The following is a 20570-nucleotide window of genomic DNA, read 5'->3' as shown; positions in this document are numbered from 1 at the left end:
TTAAAAATCTGATTTATTCAGGAATGTTCATTTTATCTGTTGCTCCCTTGCTAGTATTAGATTTTGCTCTACGCCTACCTGCCAGTAGATTCATCTGTATGGTTTTGAGGCATTGTTTTATCTTTTGTATTTGTTTGTATTTGTTTGTTCAATAAAGCTATAACTTTTTATTGAAAAAAATCAAAACACTCTTTGATTCAGCACGCAGTTTAATAATTGTCTAGCTGATCAGTATGTTTATTGACTGAGTAGGGTGTTACCCATCCCATGGGTAGGGTAATGGGTCAGGGTTATATGTTTACACGAAGTATCACAATGTATACAGTCAGTATCACAATTAAACATGTACATCCAGGTACCTTATAGATGACTTTGTCTCTGATTAGAGTCATTCTCTTTCTTTTCTTCATCTTGTCCAGATGCCAGTATGATTTTTGCACAACCACAGCTCATCTCTGCAGACTTATATCTTCTCTAGTCTTATGCATCACATCCCACACGATACCCTTAAATTTAGCAGTATCATTACAATTCTACTGAATAAAAATCTGCCATACTCTGTGCACCTGAAAAATAATTGCCCTCATTATGTTCTCGGCACAAAATATGACCCAGATATTGTCTCTCTTATGGTGCATACTCACAACTCTGCCCTCTACCTTTCCATACTGGTCCCCATTTTCATTATTTTCTCTCAAACGGTGTCCAACTATACTGTCCTATACGCTGCTTCTTCATCACATTTCCCATCCTCGGCATACTGTCCCCTCCTTTCTATGGCCTCACAAAGTACCCACATGCTGACCCATCTACATACTGCCCCCCACAATACCCAGTCTCTATTCTGTGTTCCCTCACATTTTTCTCTTCCCATGCTGTCTCCCCACACAATTTCACTAAATAGTCTGTAACAATCCTCCTTTGCTGTCTCAAACTGTGTAAGCATCCATCCCCCTTACTCCCCATACTGTGTCTGCACCCATTCTGTCCCCTCACTCCCCATATTGTGTAACCACCCATCCCCCTTGATACCCATACTGTGTCCTCAAAATAATTCCACTCTATACTCTCCATTCTGTATCTGCACATATTCCACCCCTTTGCTCCCCATACTGTGTCTGTACCCTTCCCCCTAAGCTCCCCACACTGTCCCCAAATTTCTCCTCATTTGCTCATCAATACTACATCCACATACACTCTCCCCATGCTCCATCCACCTCTCTTCCCATACTGTGTCCTTATTTATTCTGCCCACCCTCTGTCCTCGTATTGAGTTCTCAACTTTCCTCCTCATTCCCCTTTTTACAATAAATCTTTGATGTCTTCATATCCATTGGGCACTTACCACACCAAACTTTTGCCACCTATGTGGTACCAAGGAGTAACATCAGCAACTGTAATCACATGACCCGATCACATTGCTGACATCTCCCTGATTTGTGAAATAATACACTATTTCCTATGTATAAGAGGGGAAAAAAGCATAGAAAGAAAATAACAAAGTTTTTAATTATTTGTCATAATAAAATATTGTACATTTTTATTTTCTTTCTATGCCTTGTTTTTCCCTCTTATACATAGGGAATAGTGTATTATTTCATGAATTAATGAGTTTGTAATACCCTCTTTAGGATTTTGTAAGTGATCTCCCTGATTCGGTCAGAATTAGTATTCACACCTGAAAGATTTGAACACAACTGATGACTGGGAGCTTGACAGCTGACACAGAGAATGGCTGACTCCCATTACGGTGGGTGACAAAAGTGGCAAAATGTTGTCGGGGAGAAATGTTGAACCTCTGTATCAGGCGGCTATACTCCCCCCTGCCAGCTTAGTCCTAGACAAATGCCTCGCTTGCCTCCCCTAGATGTGCCTCAGCTCTCCCTATGTGTGCACAGAATGGCTTGTCAACAACAGGGAATCAGGGGGTGTGAATATCAACGGGACCAGACTTGTCATTGAAAACTATTCATTTGAAACAAATAGTCCTTTGCCGACTTTTCAAAATTCAAAGTTCTCTTTGAACTACCACAGTGTTTCAGAGAAAACATACACAATTGCAATAATGCAGCCTAACTGATTCATGCTACACAAACTAGAGACAAAATGAATGTCATGTCAGGTTTTTTTTAATAAGAGGTGTATATTTTCTAGGTGAAAACATGTTTGATTGCTGCTCTTCATCGTAAAAGTTACTTTATTTTCTTTAATAGTTATCCTAAAGGTAGTTGAGATCCAGTACTGAACTTTAAAATTCAATACTTTATTGGATCGACATTAAAAAACAATAAAACAAACCATGGGGGGCATGAATTCTTCCAAGCTATTGCTAGATCCCCATCACTATGGTAAAATAGCAAAGATCTACCACAGATCTACTATCACTAAAAAAAAAAGCACCATCAGCTTACCAAATCTAGCAAACTATTAATGGATTCAGAAATTTTCCAACGCATTCGTCGGCATCCCCAAGTAAGCAGACAGGGTAAAAATAACTGAGATCCAGCACTGGAGCTGTTAAAATTCAATAGTTTATTGGATCAACATTCCAAAGCAATAAAACACACTATTGAGGGACATGAAACACCTGATTCGTTTTGGACATACCTATGACTAAGGACATCATTGTCTGAAAGACGTCAGGTGTTTCATGTCCACCCATGGTGTGTTTTATTGTTTTTTAATGTTGAGCCAATAAAGTTTTTTAAGGGTATGTTCCCAAGGTCAGTAAATGCTGCTGGTTGGATGTTACGTACATCCGCAGCGTCCAACCGGCAGTGGCCTTATGTTATAGCACAGTGGATGGGATTTCAAGACATCCCATGCCCACTATGCGTGCACCGATGCTCACGGCGGCTTACCTGCGGAGACGAACATGCAGCGCGTCTTTCCAGACTGCAGCATGTCAATTTACACTTTATTTAGATGCGGTAAAACAGCATTATCTTCCTAGTAACATGCGTATTAAGTGCGGGAACGCAGCTTACTATGCATGTGTACTAATTTAAATAATGGTGAACCTTGTATTAGCTAGAAGTACATGTGCACTTCAGTTCTCCCGATCAGCTGATTGCGAGAAACTGCAGTGCAAGTGACCACCAGGTTCTCACGATCAGCTGATCGCGAGAACTGCAATGCAAGTGACCGCCAGGGACCGAGTTATCTCCGGCCATCAGCTGTGTTCGGCATGTCAGGCTGAATGGTGGCATAATGCCACCGTTCAGCCGAAGGCATCCAGATGTAGCATAGCTGTACTCATCATGGGACATTATGTATATCTTCTCATTGGACAGGTTAGGAATATTGTTGCTTTTTTATTTGAATTCTCTTCCAACAGACAAGGGCATCGATGGAATAGACAATGCAGTAAGTAAGGATTAATTAAGATCTATTAATGGAGTTTGTGTCATTATTTCAACTAAAATACTTTATTCTGGGTGTCTGTGTGCTTATTTATCACTAGATGGTAGCCCGATTCTAATGCATTGGGTATTCTAGAATATGTATGTGGTTTATTTATGAAGATTTTAGAATAATGCAATGAATACACAGGATTCGGCCAACCGCGACCACTTAGCGAAGCGTGGTTCAAATCCCGCGCCAATTCACGGCCGGACTGCACCTGCCGCTGATTGTTCACGGCCGGCCACGTAGTATATAGCACAGCCACATAGTATATAACAGCCCATGTAGTAAATAGCACAGCCACGTAGTACATAGCATAGCCACGTAGTATATTGCACAGTCACGTAGTATATAGCACAGCCACGTAGTATATAGCACAGCCCATGGAGTAAATAGCACAGCCACCTAGTATATAACACAGCCCACGGAGTATATAGCACAGCCCATGGAGTGTATAACAGCCCACATAGCATATAACACAGCCACGTAGTTTATAACAGCCCACGTAGCATATAACACAGCTCACGTAGTATATAACAGCCCACGCACGCAGGATACAACACAGCCCATGTAGTGTATAACACAGCCCACGTAGTATATAGCACAGCCCACGTAGTATATAGCACAGCCCACGTAGTATATAACAGCCCATGGAGTGTATAACACAGCCACGTAGTATATAGCACAGCCCACGTAGTATATAGCACAGCCACGTAGTATATTGCACAGCCACGTAGTATATTGCACAGCCCACATAGTTTATTGCACAGCCCACATAGTATATTGCACAGCCCACGTAGTATAAAGCACAGCCACGTAGTATATTGCACAGCCACGTAGTATATTGCACAGCCCACATAGTATATTGCACAGCCCACGTAGTATATAGCACAGCCCACGTAGTATATAGCAATGTGGACATCTTATCCCTGTTAAAAGAAATAATTAAAATAAAAAATAGTTATATACTCACCTTCCATTGGCCCCCGGACCCAGGCGAAGCGTTTATCGATGCTCCTCACTCGTTCCAGTCCCAAGAGTGCATTGCGGTCTCGCGAGATAATGATGTAGCGGTCTTGCGAGACTGCTACGTCATCATCTTGCGAGGTCGCAATGCATGAAGCGGTCACCGGAGCATCGCGAGGAGCGGGAAAGGCCTGGGCTGGATCCGAGGGGTTGACGGACGGTGAGTATATAACTATTTTTTATTTTTTATTATTTTTAACATTAGATCTTTTTAATATTGATGTTGCAGAAGCAGCATCAATAGTAAAAAGTTGGTCACACAGGGTTAAAATCAGCGTTAACGGAGTGCGTTACACCGCCGCATAACACGGTCCGTTAATGCTGCCATTAACCCTGTGTGAGCGCTGACTGGAGGGGAGTATGGAGCGGGCACTGACTGCGGGGAGTAAGGAACGGCCATTTTGCCGCCGGACTGTGCCCGTCGCTGATTGGTCGTGGCTGTTTTGCCACGACCAATCAGCGACTTGGGATTTCCGTTACAGAAAGACAGACAGACAGAAAGACGGAAGTGACCCTTAGACAATTATATAGTAGTAGTATATATGTAGCTGTAGGATTCTCTCTGTGCTTTCCTCCACTTCCTGTGTCATTTACTTCTGGCTCTGTCACAATATTCACCATTATTTAAATTTTTACACATGCAAAGTAAGTTGCGTTACCGCACTGAATACGCATGTCTATGTCTATGCGTAATTTATGCAGCGGAGACTGAGCGTCTCCGATACATAAATTGACATGCTGCAGTCTGGAAACACGCGCCGTATTCCTTCTCTGTGGGTTAGCTGGGGGCATCAGTGCACGCATAGTGGCATGAGTGGGCATGAGATTTCTTGAAATCCCATGCACTATGCTGTAACAGCTGGAAGCTGCAGGTTGGACGCTGCAGATGTATGCAGCGTCCAACGCGCAGCGTTTACTGACCAAGTGTACATACCCCAAAATATCAGCAAACAGGATATGACTTTTTTTCCCTTCCCAGAAGCCAGCTTTCAATTAGCTTTATTTCAAGGTGCATGCAATGAAAAAACGCATTAAAAATGCATTTGACCTGCCAGTGACCTCAGATGCAGATTTGCTTCAGATTTCACCTGCATCAAATCCTGAAGAAACACTGAGCCATTTCTGATCGTGTGCACATACCCGCTGGATTTCAACTATCTTTACCCTGTCTGCTTACCCGGGGATGCCGGCCTCTTGGACATGTGCATTGGACAATTTCTGAATCCATGGACATTTTTGCTAGATTTGTGAACTGATAGCATTTGTTTTCCTTTTCCTTTTCTCCTTAATAGTCATAGTGATAGTAGACCTATAGTAGATCTTGGCCATTTTATCATAGGATCTTATGGTGATCTACCAATAGCTCAGAAGAATCTGTAGTTCCAGATGCTGTGACTGAAATAAGGATGCTAAATTATGCCTGTATTACTTGTCTTAAAGTGGCCTTGGAGTAAAAATATTTACAACATCTGCATAAAATGTTTCATTTAATTTCTATATAGACTGGCACTTTGACAGAGGACATCTTGGATTTGTATGGTGTTCTTCCTTGTGAGAAAAGCTGGTAAGTTTTAATCAGCATAACAACTGTAAAGTGCTTGCCTGCCGGGAGTGAAAGCTCAATCAGTGGCCAATGTCAACATTCAATCTTTCAATAGCAAACCTAATTTTTCTAAATCAGTAAATTGTGCTCTCCTTCTTTAAGTAAGCCCCAATGGACCCTTATTCTGACTAATTCTTGCTCTCTCCACGGTGTCTGCACTGTTTGCTATTTTTAATCCATTCACTTCTTTTTTCTAGACATTCTTAAATTTAAAATGAATATTAGCTAAACAATGCTATGTGCTCCAACATACATTTTTAGTTTTCAGGATATGACATTTTTCACTTCTTCTGGTAATCTATGCTGGTGTCCAATACTTCAAGCAATGACAAGTTGCCACTCACTTATCACATTGGATGGAAAATTACTAGGAGATCCATTGGACTTGAAGATGTTTGAGGGAACAGGTTGGGTAAGTTACAGGTTAAAAACATTTATATGTTAACATTTTATAAGAATATACCATTCACCTCTATTATTATACATCCATCTACAACTCAAATTCCAAAAACTTTTGGGGCGCTGTGTAAGATGTAAAGAAAACAAGAATGCAATGATTCAGAATTTCTTATTGACATATTTTATTTACCGCAGAACATAAAAAAAATCAGAAGTTGAAAAGTAGACATTTTTCCTTTTAATTTGAAAAACATACCACATTTAAAAATTGATGGCAACAATACATCTCAAAAAAAGTAAACAAGTTGGGACAGCATTAACAAAAGGCTGGAAAAGTAAGTGGTATTAATGAAAAATAGATGGAGGATAAATTTACTTCAAAATTACATGACTGCGCATAAAAAAGTATGTTGGAGAGGCAGAGGAGGTCACTAATATTTGAGAACTGCATAAAAGAGGCAGACTGACTCACGTATAAATGGCTGTGATGGAAATAACCCGTCATTAATAAATCTGAATTTAATATACTGAACAGGAACTTGAAGATTACAATGTAAAAATCAGAGAAAATGACCCATATAAAGGCTGCACAATGGTGAAACCGGGACCTACTGCTGCAAAGGCAAGTTAATTGCATTTTCCTAATGTTATTTTTCAGAATAGTTTTATGAAAAAGTTTAGCATGTTATATGTGTTACTCATTATGTTTTTAATCTTTAATATCTTCAGTATTAAAGGGATGGTTCAATCTTTAAAAGTATTGAAAAAAGTAGCCAAGCTAGCTATACAATAAAATAGTTAAAAAAATAATATATGCAAACCGCTCCTCATCTATCAATCAGTGCCCAGGTTTCAATCTGTGGACCTGTACATTGTGTTAAACAAATGGCTATGTGACCACTGCAGCCAATCATTTTTAACCTCTATGGCCAGTGATTAGCTGCAAAAGTCACATGCTAATCACCAACAAAAAAAACAGACCCAAGCAGCACTTTAAAGGAAGAGGAGGATCAGTAACACAAACTGTACATACATATTTTTTATTTTACACCATGTTGTGCTGTGATTTTTTTTTTAAAGCAGTATAATGAACATTATAATTACATGCAGCATTTTAAAGACCAGGCCTATTTTGGCCTTAAATAATACCAATCATCTATAAGGCAGCCCTTTTGCCTCGACGCACCAACCAGGAGAGACTATTATACCCTCTGTGACTGATAGTAGTTATCTGTAAGTTTGGATCACTTGTTGTGCATGCATTCTCTCTGTCTCCTCTATCTTTTCTCTCTCTCTTTTTCTCTCTCTTTCTCTCTCTCTTTCTCGATCTCTATCTCTATCTCTGTCTCTCCTTGACTCAGCTCACTTTCAAATTACTGAGGCTAGATTACTGTTAAACTCATTAAAATAAGTTGCATCCTTTGAGCAACCAAACTACCAGCAATTTGTTGCAAATTTGTTTGGCACAAATTGAATTTTTGGTAAAACATGATCAACCAGGAGGCCCAATCAGGAGGCCACTCAGAGATGCGCAGCTCAGCAGAGGGGGTGGAAGGGGAGGAAGACGAGGAGGTTACATTGCCGCTTCCAACACAGACACAGAGTAATGCAACCATGACAAGCACTGCATCCTCAGCCACATTTCTGGCTGTGGCCAGCAAGTTGTGAGTGTGCAGTTCGCAGGGACAGCAAGGGTTGCCTAACCTGGGCCTTTTTGGAGACCACAAAGAATGACCCAACTCGCAAATTTGAAAGAAAAAACTCAGTGGAGGCAAAATTTGAAATAACTTGACAACTACATGCATGAACTGGCACATGCATGATCAACATGCATTAGTCTGGTAATCTCAATGCGCTAAAATGCCAACTAGTGGGCCTCGCCAACCACTGTCCATCTTATCAACCACATCTGCTGTTTCTTCCTCCTCTGTTAACATGCCAAGTGTACTCACACAGGTCTCCAACAGCAGAAAATCCACTTGTTTACCTACAGTCAGGGTGAGTGGGAGTTCGTAATCTGTTAAGGAAGTGGAGATGCCTGCTTTTTTTGTTTCACCTTGCACAAGATATCTTTCTCAATTCACCATAACATCTATGCCTGCACCTGACTCACAGTCCTGCAGTTTGTACTGTTCATCCTATTCCACCATCTCTCAGCACAGCAGCCAGTCCTCGGTCCTGCAGTTGTGGTCACATAAAAGAATGTTTCCTCTTACACATGCCAAAGCTAAGCGTTTAAACTCCACCATCTCAAATCTGTTATCCACAGAAATGCTGCCTTTCCGCCTGGAAAATACAGACAGTTTCCAAAAATTGATGGTCGTCACAGTTCCCCAGAAGCAGTTGCACAGTCACCATTACTTCTCTAAGTAAGCTGTGCCAGCGCTATACCAGCATGTCGCAGACAATATCACCCATTCCCTGAAAATTCTGTGTCAGCCAGAGTGCATTTCACCACTGACATCTGGATGAGCAAGCATGGGCAAGGGTGTTAGATCTAGCTGAGTGGGCACAGGGTGACTCTGGTGGTTGTCGGGGGCATGCGGTCAAGGGGCTGCTCCACAAGTCTTTGAATCCCTAAGGCCTGCAGGACAAACATCTGTATCTAACAGTTCTTATACTGCTTCTGCCTCCTCCACTGTTGTGAATTCTGTTGTCAAGCTCCCTCCTGTGGTCGTGAATAGTATTTCGGCGAGTTCCGTCTATGGGCTCCCTCTGGTGGCTATGAGTGAAGCTGCGGCTTCTGAGGTTCCTTACACAGGTGACGTGGTTTATCCTTTGGTTGGCTGTTCTATTTAACTCCTCTCAGATCGTTACTCTAGGCGAGCTGTCAATGTTTTTGCATTCGTTCAGTTCGCTCCTGGATCTCTCTGGTGACCTGCCTTCTCCTGCAGAAGCTAAGTTCCTTATAGTCTTATTTTGTTCTCTGTTTTCTTGTCCAGCTGGTTTTCATGATTTTGTCTTGCTAGCTGGAAGCTCTGGGATGCAGAGTGGCCCCTCCGCACCGTGAGTCGGTGCGGAGGTCTTTTTTTGCACACTCTGCGTGGTCTTTGTAGGTTTTTGTGCTGATCGCAAAGTTACCTTTCCTATCCTCTGTCTATTTAGTTAGTGTGGCCTCCCTTTGCTGAACCTGTTTCATTTCTGCGTTTGTGACTTTCATCTTTACTCACAGTCAATATATGTGGGGGGCTTCCTTACCTTTGGGGAATTTCTCTGAGGCAAGGTAGGCTTTATTTTCCTTCTCTAGGGCTAGATAGCCCTTAGGCTGTGACGAGGCGCCTAGGTCTGGTCAGGAGCGCTCCACGGCTATTTCTAGTGTGTGTGATAGGATTAGGGCTTGCGGTCAGCAGAGTTCCCACATCCCAGAGTTCGTCCTGTATGTGGTTTAACTATCAGGTCATTCCGGGTGCTCCTAACCACCAGGTCATAACAGTACAGCTGGCCCGTAAGTATTAATGCATCTCAATAGAGGGATAAGAGAACTTCTGAGACCATTTTTTTTTCTTTGCACTGTGTTTTGTCTTTCTTATCCCCTAGACCTTTGGGTGGTTCAGGACACAGGTGTAGTTATGGACATTCAAGGTTTGTCCTCTTGTGTGGATCATCTCACTGCAAGAGTACAAAACATTCAAGATTTTGTGGTTCTGAATCCTATGTTAGAGCCTAGAATTCCTATTCCTGACTTATTTTCTGGGGATAGATCTAGGTTCTTGAATTTCAAAAATAATTGTAAACTGTTTCTAGCTTTGAAACCCCGCTCCTCTGGTGACCCCGCTCAACAAGTAAAAATCATTATTTCTTTGTTACGTGGTGACCCTCAAGACTGGGCATTTTCCCTTGCGCCAGGAGATCCGGCATTGCGTGATGTTGATGCGTTTTTTTCTGGCGCTTGGATTGCTTTATGATGAACCAAATTCAGTGGATCAGGCAGACAAAATCTTGCTGGCTTTGTGTCAGGGTCAGGATGAAGCGGAGGTGTACTGTCAGAGGTTTAGAAAGTGGTCTGTGCTTACTCAGTGGAATGAATGTGCCCTGGCGGCAATTTTCAGAAAGGGTCTTTCTGAAGCCCTTAAGGATGTCATGGTGGGATTTCCCACACCTGCTGGTCTGAATGAGTCTATGTCTTTGGCCATTCAGATCGATCGGCGCATGCGTGAGCGCAAAGCTGTGCACCATCTGGCGGTGTTCTCTGAGCATAGGCCAGAGCCTATGCAGTGTGATAGGACTTTGACCAGAGCTGAATGGCAGAAACACAGACGTCGGAATGGGCTGTGTTTTTACTGTGGTGAATCCACTCATAGGGTTGAGCAACCTTGACCTTTTTAGAGTCGAGCCGTGTTTCGCGAAACCCGACTATCTTAGAAGTCGAGTCGAGTGGAATCGGCCGATTATGGCGAAAAGTCGGGTATCGACCGAAACACGAAACCCAATGCAAGTCAATGGGGGAGCATAGTCGGCAGTGAGTGGAGGCCAGGAAAACACCTACACTGCCCATTTTAATGGCAAAAACATCCATTCTTGTTACAGAAGCTTGTCAATCGTAATTTAGCTTATAATAATTGGAAGGCATTTGAAATTGGGGGTCATTTGGCTAAAGTTGTGGGGGGTAGGGCTGGTTCAAGTAATTAGTGGGCCCAGTAAATCTGGACCACGTCACGGCAGTGGAGCAGGGAGAGGTAAGTATTTCAACTTTGCAAGTGCTGTGATCCTGAGCAAGCAAGGGGGGCCCACTCGTTGGCATTGGCACTGGCACAGGGCCCCTCAAAGTACAGCGGTGTGTTTGCACGGCGGGGGCGCCTCCCACCAGCAGCAACACTTTTGCGTACTGAGAGGCCCTGTGCCAGTGACGTCGCCAACTAGTATTCCTCCCCCATCTGATGAAGGAACCTGCACCTTCATCTGCACCTTCCTCTTTGTCCCCGTGTAAGGTGGTATGGTATGCGGGAAGGGGGACCTGACTTTCAGCAGGGTCACAATCTTGCAGTGTAGCGTGCATGGGAAATGTTGCGTTATGGGTCAATGTACCAGCAGACTCATCTATCACTGGCTGGGCAATGGGCAGGATGAGGAGGAAACACAGATATAGGCCCAAAGAATAAAGTGGGCTAAATGCAGTTCAAAATTGGTAACACAGGAGTAACCAGGGGGCATTGCAGTGGAGGACAACTGGAATGAGAGGCTGACACAGAGAGTAGGCCCAAAGCAGTAAGTAGTCGAAATGCAGTTCAAAATTGGCAACAGTAGTAAACAGGCGGCACAGCTTTGTTCAGTGGAGGAGAACAGCAAGGAGTGGCAGACACCGATAGTAGGCCCCAACCCAACTAGTAGGCCAAATGCAGTCTAACATTACCAACTACTTAACAAGAGCCTGAAAATGGAATTTCAGGACAGGAAACCAGGAGAACAGCAAGGAGCGGCAGACACTGTTAGTAGGCCCCAAACCAACTAGTACGCCAAATGCAGTTGTTCCATTTAACCACTATTTAACAAGAGCCTGAAGATAGAAGCTCAGGAAAGGCAACCTGGAGAACACCTTGGAGCGGAAGACACCGTCTCTACACCCCATACCCAATTTGTAGGCCTAATGCAGTGTAGTTTCCAACAACTACTAAACGAGAGTCGGAAGACCGAAGCAATGGCGAGGAAACCTGGGGAACACCTTGGAGTGGAACACACCGTCTCTACACCCCATACCCAATTTGTAGGCCTAATGCAGTGTAGTTTTCACCAACTACTAAACGAGAGTAGGAAGATCGAAGCAATGTGGACGAAACCTGGGGAACACCTTGGAGTGTAACACACCGTCTCTCTACACCCCATACCAAATTTGTAGGCCTAATGCAGTGTAGTTTGCAACAACTACTAAACGAGAGTAGGAAGATCGAAGAAATGTGGATGAAACCTGGGGCACACCTTGGGGCGGCAGACACCGTTAGTAGGCCCTACCAAAGTTGTAGCCCCAATGCAGTTTTAAAATTCCTAGAGGCTGAAAACAAGACTATTGACGCTCAGCTTTTTTCAAAGGAACACAGCTGTATTGAGTGGCGCAGACAGACACAGGTAGTAGGCCTTAAACCAGAAATGTGGCTCACTGCAGTTTAAAAAAGGTTACAGGGGTACACAGGCAGCATTGCTCTGGGCAGTGGAGGACAATTTCAAAAGTGGACCGCAGACAGACTTTGTACGCCTACTATTAAAAAAAGGATGCTCTATGCAATTAAAAATAGGTTCCAGGGGTACACGGGCAGCAGTGGTCTGGTCAGTGGAGGAGTAGTAGAAAGAACGGGCCGCAGACAGGCTTCGAAGGCCTAACATAATAAAATATTGGGCTGTAGGCACTTTTAAATAGGTTCCAGGGGTACACGGGCAGCAGTGGTCTGGTCAGTGTAGGAGTAGTAGAAAGAACGGGCCGCAGACAGGCTTCGAAGGCCTAACATAATAAAATATTGGGCTGTAGGCACTTTTAAATAGGTTCCAGGGGTACACGGGCAGCAGTGGTCTGGTCAGTGTAGGAGTAGTAGAAAGAACGGGCCGCAGACAGGCTTCGAAGGCCTAACATAATAAAATTGGGCTGTAGGCACTTTTAAATAGGTTCCAGGGGTACACGGGCAGCAGTGGTCTGGTCAGTGGAGGAGTAGTAGAAAGAACGGGCCACAGACAGGCTTCGATGGCCTAACATAATAAAATATTGGGCTGTAGGCACTTTTAAATAGGTTCCAGGGGTACACGGGCAGCAGTGGTCTGGTCAGTGTAGGAGTAGTAGAAAGAACGGGCCGCAGACAGGCTTCGAAGGCCTGACATAATAAAATATTGGGCTGTAGGCACTTTTAAATAGGTTCCAGGGGTACACGGGCAGCAGTGGTCTGGTCAGTGTAGGAGTAGTAGAAAGAACGGGCCGCAGACAGGCTTCGAAGGCCTAACATAATAAAATTGGGCTGTAGGCACTTTTAAATAGGTTCCAGGGGTACACGGGCAGCAGTGGTCTGGTCAGTGTAGGAGTAGTAGAAAGAACGGGCCGCAGACAGGCTTCGAAGACCTAACATAATAAAATATTGGGCTGTAGGCACTTTTAAATAGGTTCCAGGGGTACACGGGCAGCAGTGGTCTGGTCAGTGTAGGAGTAGTAGAAAGAACGGGCCACAGACAGGCTTCGAAGGCCTAACATAATAAAATATTGGGCTGTAGGCACTTTTAAATAGGTTCCAGGGGTACACGGGCAGCAGTGGTCTGGTCAGTGTAGGAGTAGTAGAAAGAACGGGCCGCAGACATGCTTCGAAGGCCTAACATAATAAAATGTTGGGCTGTAGGCACTTTTAAATAGGTTCCAGGGGTACACGGGCAGCAGTGGTCTGGTCAGTGTAGGAGTAGTAGAAAGAACTGGCCGCAGACATGCTTCGAAGGCCTAACATAAAATGTTGGGCTGTAGGCACTTTTAAATAGGTTCCAGGGGTACACAGGCAGCAGTGGTCTGGTCAGTGTAGGAGTAGTAGAAAGAACGGGCCGCAGACAGGCTTCGAAAGCCTAACATAATAATATTGGGCTGTAGGCACTTTTAAATAGGTTCCAAGGGTACACGGGCAGCAGTGGTCTGGTCAGTGGAGGAGTAGTAGAAAGAACGGGCTGCAGACAGGCTTCGAAGGCCTAACATAATAAAATTGGGCTGTAGGCACTTTTAAATAGGTTCCAGGGGTACACGGGCAGCAGTGGTCTGGTCAGTGGAGGAGTAGTAGAAAGAACGGGCCGCAGACAGGCTTCGAAGGCCTAACATAATAAAATTGGGCTGTAGGCACTTTTAAATAGGTTCCAGGGGTACACGGGCAGCAGTGGTCTGGTCAGTGGAGGAGTAGTAGAAAGAACGGGCCGCAGACAGGCTTCGAAGGCCTAACATAATAAAATTGGGCTGTAGGCACTTTTAAATAGGTTCCAGGGGTACACGGGCAGCAGTGGTCTGGTTAGTGGAGGAGTAGTAGAAAGAACGGGCCGCAGACAGGCTTCGAAGGCCTAACATAACAAAATTGGGCTGTAGGCACTTTTAAATAGGTTCCAGGGGTACACAGGCAGCAGTGGTCTGGTCAGTGGAGGAGTAGTAGAAAGAATGGGCCGCAGACAGGCTTCGAAGGCCTAACATAATAAAATTGGGAATACAGCAACAAGAAAAAAAAGCGACTAAAAAAGTCGCAGCCAGCTCACCAACCAGACCATCGAAAGCGGAGCACAGGAGCCCGTCCTGATCCAGACGTCCAGCAGCAGCACTTCCAACAAAGTAGACACTCCAGCTCCAGCAAGATGGATAAAAAGTAGCAAATTTTATTAATCCAAAGTGGCAATAAAAGCAGAAAAATTCCTTACAACAAGTGGACCAGACAGGTGATTGTAAGAAAACGGCTACGCGTTTCGACCTATAGCGGTCTTACTCATGCCCATGCAGCTCCAGGAATGAGCGCGCTATATCTCCCATACAGGTTTAAGACACGCCCCCCAAATCACATGACAGGTTCGTAAGGTCCTAGAGCTACAAATGTCTGAACATATTAAAAATAGACTATAACATACACAACATACTAAAACACTAACAGTAGTGATACATAATTTCACTTTTCTTGTTCATGCCTGCAGGATAACGAGAATTTAGATTGTAGATCCAAAAAGCCTCTCTAGTGAGCAGGCGTCTCCTTGAATCTCCTCCACGATGTGATATATACACTTTCTCAATACCCTGCACCCTTAGAGCGGTGATATCCCCATTATGTTCTAAATTAAAATGTCTTGATACCATAGAGATGTTTTTATTTGTATTTCTTATATTGGGGTTAATAGCGTCTCTAATGTGTTCAGTTATTCGAGTTTTTAATTTACGTGACGTACACCCTATATAAGAGATCTGGCATAATATGCAATCTACCTTATATACCACATTTTTCGTATGGCAATTTATAAAACTATTTATTTTATACTCTTTGGTATTATCCGAATTCTGGAAAATGTTACCTAATTGTATATGCGCACAGGTGCTACATGCAGAAGTCCCACATCTAAAAAAACCCTTACATTCCAGCCATGTACTGGATCTGGTTTTATTAGAAACAGAGGAAGAGTTTGGGGCAATTGAATCACCAATAGTACGTGCCCTTCTCGCTACCACATTTATTCCATCCTTCAAAATATCCGACAATATTTCATCCTCATATAGGATAGATAATCTCCTGTTGATAATACCTTTGATTTGATTGAATTGGGAGGAGAATTGCAAACACACATAAGGTTTTTTGTCATACTTTTTCTTTCTTAATAGATTATCACTATTTGGAATTAATAAATCCTCCCTCCGTTTTCTATTGACTACGTTTGCGGCTCTTCTTAACCCCTTTACCCCCAAGGGTGGTTTGCACGTTAATGACCGGGCCAATTTTTACAATTCTGACCACTGTCCCTTTATGAGGTTATAACTCTGGAACGCTTCAATGGATCCTGGTGATTCTGACATTGTTTTCTCGTGACACATTGTACTTCATGACAATTGTAAAAATTATTTGATAGTACCTGCGTTTATTTGTGAAAAAAATGGAAATTTGGCGAAAATTATGAAAATTTCGCAATTTTCCAACTTTGAATTTTTATGCAATTAAATCACAGAGATATGTCACACAAAATACTTAATAAGTAACATTTCCCACATGTCTACTTTACATCAGCACAATTTTGGAACCCAAATTTTTTTTTGTTAGGGAGTTATAAGGGTTAAAAGTTGACCAGCAATTTCTCATTTCTACAACACCATTTTATTTTAGGGACCACATCTCATTTGAAGTCATTTTGAGGGGTCTATATGATAGAAAATACCCAAGTGTGACACCATTCTAAAAACTACACCCCTCAAGGTGCTCAAAACCATATTCAAGAAGTTTATTAACCCTTCTGGTGCTTCACAGGAATTTTTTGAATGTTTAAATAAAAATGAACATTTAACTTTTTTTCACAAAAAAATTAATTCAGCTCCAATTTGTTTTATTTTACCAAGGGTAACAGGAGAAAATGGACCCCAAACATTGTTGTACAATTTGTCCTGAGTATGCCAATACCCCACATGTGGGGGTAAACCACTGTTTGGGCGCATGGCAGAGCTCGGAAGCGAAGGAGTGCCATTTGACTTTTCAATGCAAAATTGACTGGAATTGAGATGGGATGCCATGTTTCGTTTGGAGAGCCCCTGATGTGGCTAAACATTGAAACCCCCCACAAGTGACACCATTTTGGAAAGTAGACCCCCTAAGGAACTTATCTAGAGGTGTGGTGAGCACTTTGACCCAACAAGTGCTTCACAGAAGTTTATAATGTAGAACCGTAAAAATAAAAAATCATATTTTTTCCCAAAAATTATCTTTTCGCTTCCAATTTTTTATTTTCCCAAGGGTAAGAGAAGAAATTGGACCCCAAAAGTTGTTGTACAATTTGTCCTGAGTACGCTGATAGCCCATATGTGGGGGTAAACCACTGTTTGGGCGGATGGGAGAGCTCGGAAGGGAAGGAGCGCCGTTTGACTTTTCAATGCAAAATTGACAGGAATTGAGATGGGACGTCATGTTGCGTTTGAAGAGCCACTGATGTGCCTAAACATTGAAACCCCCCACAAGTGACACCATTTTGGAAAGTAGACCCCCTAAGGAACTTATCTAGAGGTGTGGTGAGCACTTTGACCCACCAAGTGCTTCACAGAAGTTTATAATGTAGAACCGTAAAAATAAAAAATCATATTTTTTCACAAAAATTATCTTTTTGCCCCCAATTTTTTATTTTCCCAAGGGTAAGAGAAGAAATTGGACCCCAAAAGTTGTTGTACAATTTGTCCTGAGTACGCTGATACCCCATATGTGGGGGTAAACCACTGTTTGGGTGGATGGGAGAGCTCGGAAGGGAAGGAGCGCCGTTTGACTTTTCAAAGCAAAATTGACAGGAATTGAGATGGGACGCCATGTTGCGTTTGAAGAGCCACTGATGTGCCTAAACATTGAAACCCCCCACAAGTGACACCATTTTGGAAAGTAGACCCCCTAAGGAACTTATCTAGAGGTGTGGTGAGCACTTTGACCCACCAAGTGCTTCACAGAAGTTTATAATGCAGAGCCCTAAAAATAAAACAAAATTTTTTTCCCACAAAAATTATTTTTTTAGCCCCCAGTTTTGTATTTTCCTGAGGGTAACAGGAGAAATTGGACCCCAAAATTTGTTGCCCAATTTGTCCTGAGTGCGATGATACACCATATGTGGGGGGAACCACTGTTTGGGCACATGGGAGGGCTCAGAAGGGAAGGAGTGCCATTTGAATGCAGACTTAGATGGAATTGTCTGCAGGTGTCACATTGCGTTTGCAGAGCCCCTAATGTACCTAAACAGTAGAAACCCCCCACAAGTGACACCATTTTGGAAAGTAGACCCCCTTAGGAACTTATCTAGATGTGTGCTGAGCGCTTTGACCCACCAAGGGCTTCACAGAAGTTTATAATGGAGAGCCGTAAAAATAAAACAAAATTTTTTCCCACAAAAATTATTTTTTAGCCCCCAGTTTTGTATTTTCCCGAGGGTAACAGGAGAAATTCGACCCCACAATTTGTTGTCCAATTTGTCCTGAGTGTGCTGATACCCCATATGTGGGGGGGAACCACTGTTTGGGCGCATGGGAGGGCTCGGAAGGGAAGGAGCTCCATTTGGAATGAGGACTTAGATGGAATGGTCTGCAGGTGTCACATTGCATTTGCAGAGCCCCTAATGTACCTAAACAGTAGAAACATCCCACAAGTGACACCATTTTGGAAACTAGACCCCCTAAGGAACTCATCTAGATGTGTTGTGATAGCTTTGAACCCCCAAGTGTTTCACTACAGTTTGTAACGCAGAGCCGTGAAAATTAAAAAAAAAAATCTTTCCCCCCAAAATTATTTTTTAGCCCCCAGTTTTGTATTTTCCCGAGGGTAAGAGGAGAAATTCGACCCCAAAAGTTGTTGTCCAATTTGTCCTGAGTACGCTGATACCCCGTATGTTGGGGGAAACCAACGTTTGAGCGCATGGCAGAGCTCGGAAGGGAAGGAGCGCCATTTGGAATGCAGACTTAGATGGAATGGTCTGCAGACGTCACATTGCGTTTGCAGAACCCCTAATGTACCTAAACAGTAGAAACCCCCCACAAGTGACCCCATATTGGAAACTAGACCCCCCAGGGAACTAATCTAGATGTGTTGTGAGAACTTTGAACCCCCAAGTGTTTCACTACAGTTTATAACGCAGAGCCGTGAAAATAAAAAATCTTTTTTTTTCCCACAAAAAATATGTTTTAGCCCCGAGTTTTGTATTTTCCCAAGGGTAGCAGGAGAAATTGGACCCCAAAAGTTGTTGTCCTATTTGTCCTGAGTACGCTGATACCCCATATGTTGGGGTAAACCCCTGTTTGGGCACACGGGAGAGCTCGGAAGGGAAGAAGCACTGTTTTACTTTTTCAACGCAGAATTGGCTGGAATTGAGATCGGACGCCATGTCGCGTTTGGAGAGCCCCTGATGTGCCTAAACAGTGGAAACCCCACAATTATAACTGAAACCCTAATCCAAACACAGCCCTAACCCTAATCCCAACAGTAACCCTAACCACATCTCTAACCCTGACACACCCCTAACCCTAATCCCAACCCTATTCCCAACCGTAAATGTAATCTAAACCCTAATTGTAACTTTAGCCCCAACCCAAACTGTAGCCCTAGCCCTAACCCTAGCCCTAACCCTAATCCTAACCCTAGTCCTAACCCTAGCCCTAACCCTAACCCTAGCCCTAGCCCTAACCCTAGCCCTAACCCTAGCCCTAACCCTAACCCTAACCCTAGCCCTAACCCTAACCGTAGCCCTAACCCTAACCCTAGCCCTAACCCTAGCCCTAACCCTAGCCCTAACCCTAGCCCTAGCCCTAATGGGAAAATGGAAATAAATACATTTTTTTAATTTTTCCCTAACTAAGGGGGTGATGAAGGGGGGTTTGATTTACTTTTATAGCGGGTTTTTTAGCGGATTTTTATGATTGGCAGCCGTCACACACTGAAAGACGCTTTTTATTGCAAAAAATATTTTTTGCGTTACCACATTTTGAGAGCTATAATTTTTCTATATTTTGGTCCACAGAGTCATGTGAGGTCTTGTTTTTTGCGGGACGAGTTGATGTTTTTATTGGTAACATTTTCGGGCACGTGACATTTTTTGATCGCTTTTTATTCCGATTTTTGTGAGGCAGAATGACCAAAAACCAGCTATTCATGAATTTCTTTTGGGGGAGGCGTTTATACCGTTCCGCGTTTGGTAAAATTGATAAAGCAGTTTTATTCTTCGGGTCAGTACGATTACAGCGACACCTCATTTATATCATTTTTTTATGTTTTGGCGCTTTTATACGATAAAAACTATATTATAGAAAAAATAATTATTTTTGCATCGCTTTACTCTCAGGACTATAACTTTTTTATTTTTTTGCTGATGATGCTGTATGGTGGCTCGTTTTTTGCGGGACAAGATGACGTTTTCAGCGGTACCATGGTTAGTTATATCTGTCTTTTTGATCGCGTGTTATTCCACTTTTTGTTCGGCGGTATGATAATAAAGCGTTGTTTTTTGCCTCGTTTTTTTTTTTTTTTTTTCTTACGGTGTTTACTGAAGGGGTTAACTAGTGGGCCAGTTTTATAGGTCGGGCCGTTACGGACGCGGCGATACTAAATATGTGTACTTTTATTGTTTTTTTTTTTTTATTTAGATAAAGAAATGTATTTATGGGAATAATATTTTTATTTTTTTTTTCATTATTTTGGAATATTTTTTTTTATTTTTTTTTACACATTTGAAATTTTTTTTTTTTTACTTTTTTTACTTTGTCCCAGGGGGGGACATCACAGATCAGTGATCTGACAGTTTGCACAGCACTCTGTCAGATCACTGATCTGACATGCAGCGCTGCAGCCTTCACAGTGCCTGCTCTGAGCAGGCTCTGTGAAGCCACCTCCCTCCCTGCAGGACCCGGATCCGCGGCCATCTTGGATCCGGGGCTGGAGGGAGCAGGGAGGGAGGTGAGACCCTCGCAGCAACGCGATCACATCGCGTTGCTGCGGGGGGC

At 43.1% G+C, this 20570-nt stretch overlaps 1 protein-coding gene across 1 annotated transcript in view; it reads left to right on the top strand.

Moving 5' to 3' along the window:
• The window catches only part of LOC138638114 (probable cation-transporting ATPase 13A4), a 385556-nt gene that overhangs the window by 175153 nt on the left and 189833 nt on the right, over positions 1-20570 (top strand). The window contains exons 13-15 of the mRNA XM_069727134.1: positions 5934-5995; positions 6296-6446; positions 6969-7055. Of these exons, the coding sequence (XP_069583235.1) occupies positions 5934-5995; positions 6296-6446; positions 6969-7055 (300 nt within the window). The remainder of the gene's footprint in view (positions 1-5933; positions 5996-6295; positions 6447-6968; positions 7056-20570) is intronic.

Source organism: Ranitomeya imitator, chromosome 5 (assembly GCF_032444005.1).
Source record: "Ranitomeya imitator isolate aRanImi1 chromosome 5, aRanImi1.pri, whole genome shotgun sequence".
NCBI classification, from domain to species: Eukaryota; Metazoa; Chordata; class Amphibia; order Anura; family Dendrobatidae; genus Ranitomeya; species Ranitomeya imitator.
The sequence above is the reverse complement of the archived record's forward strand: the minus strand, read 5'-3'. Positions and strand labels throughout refer to the sequence as shown.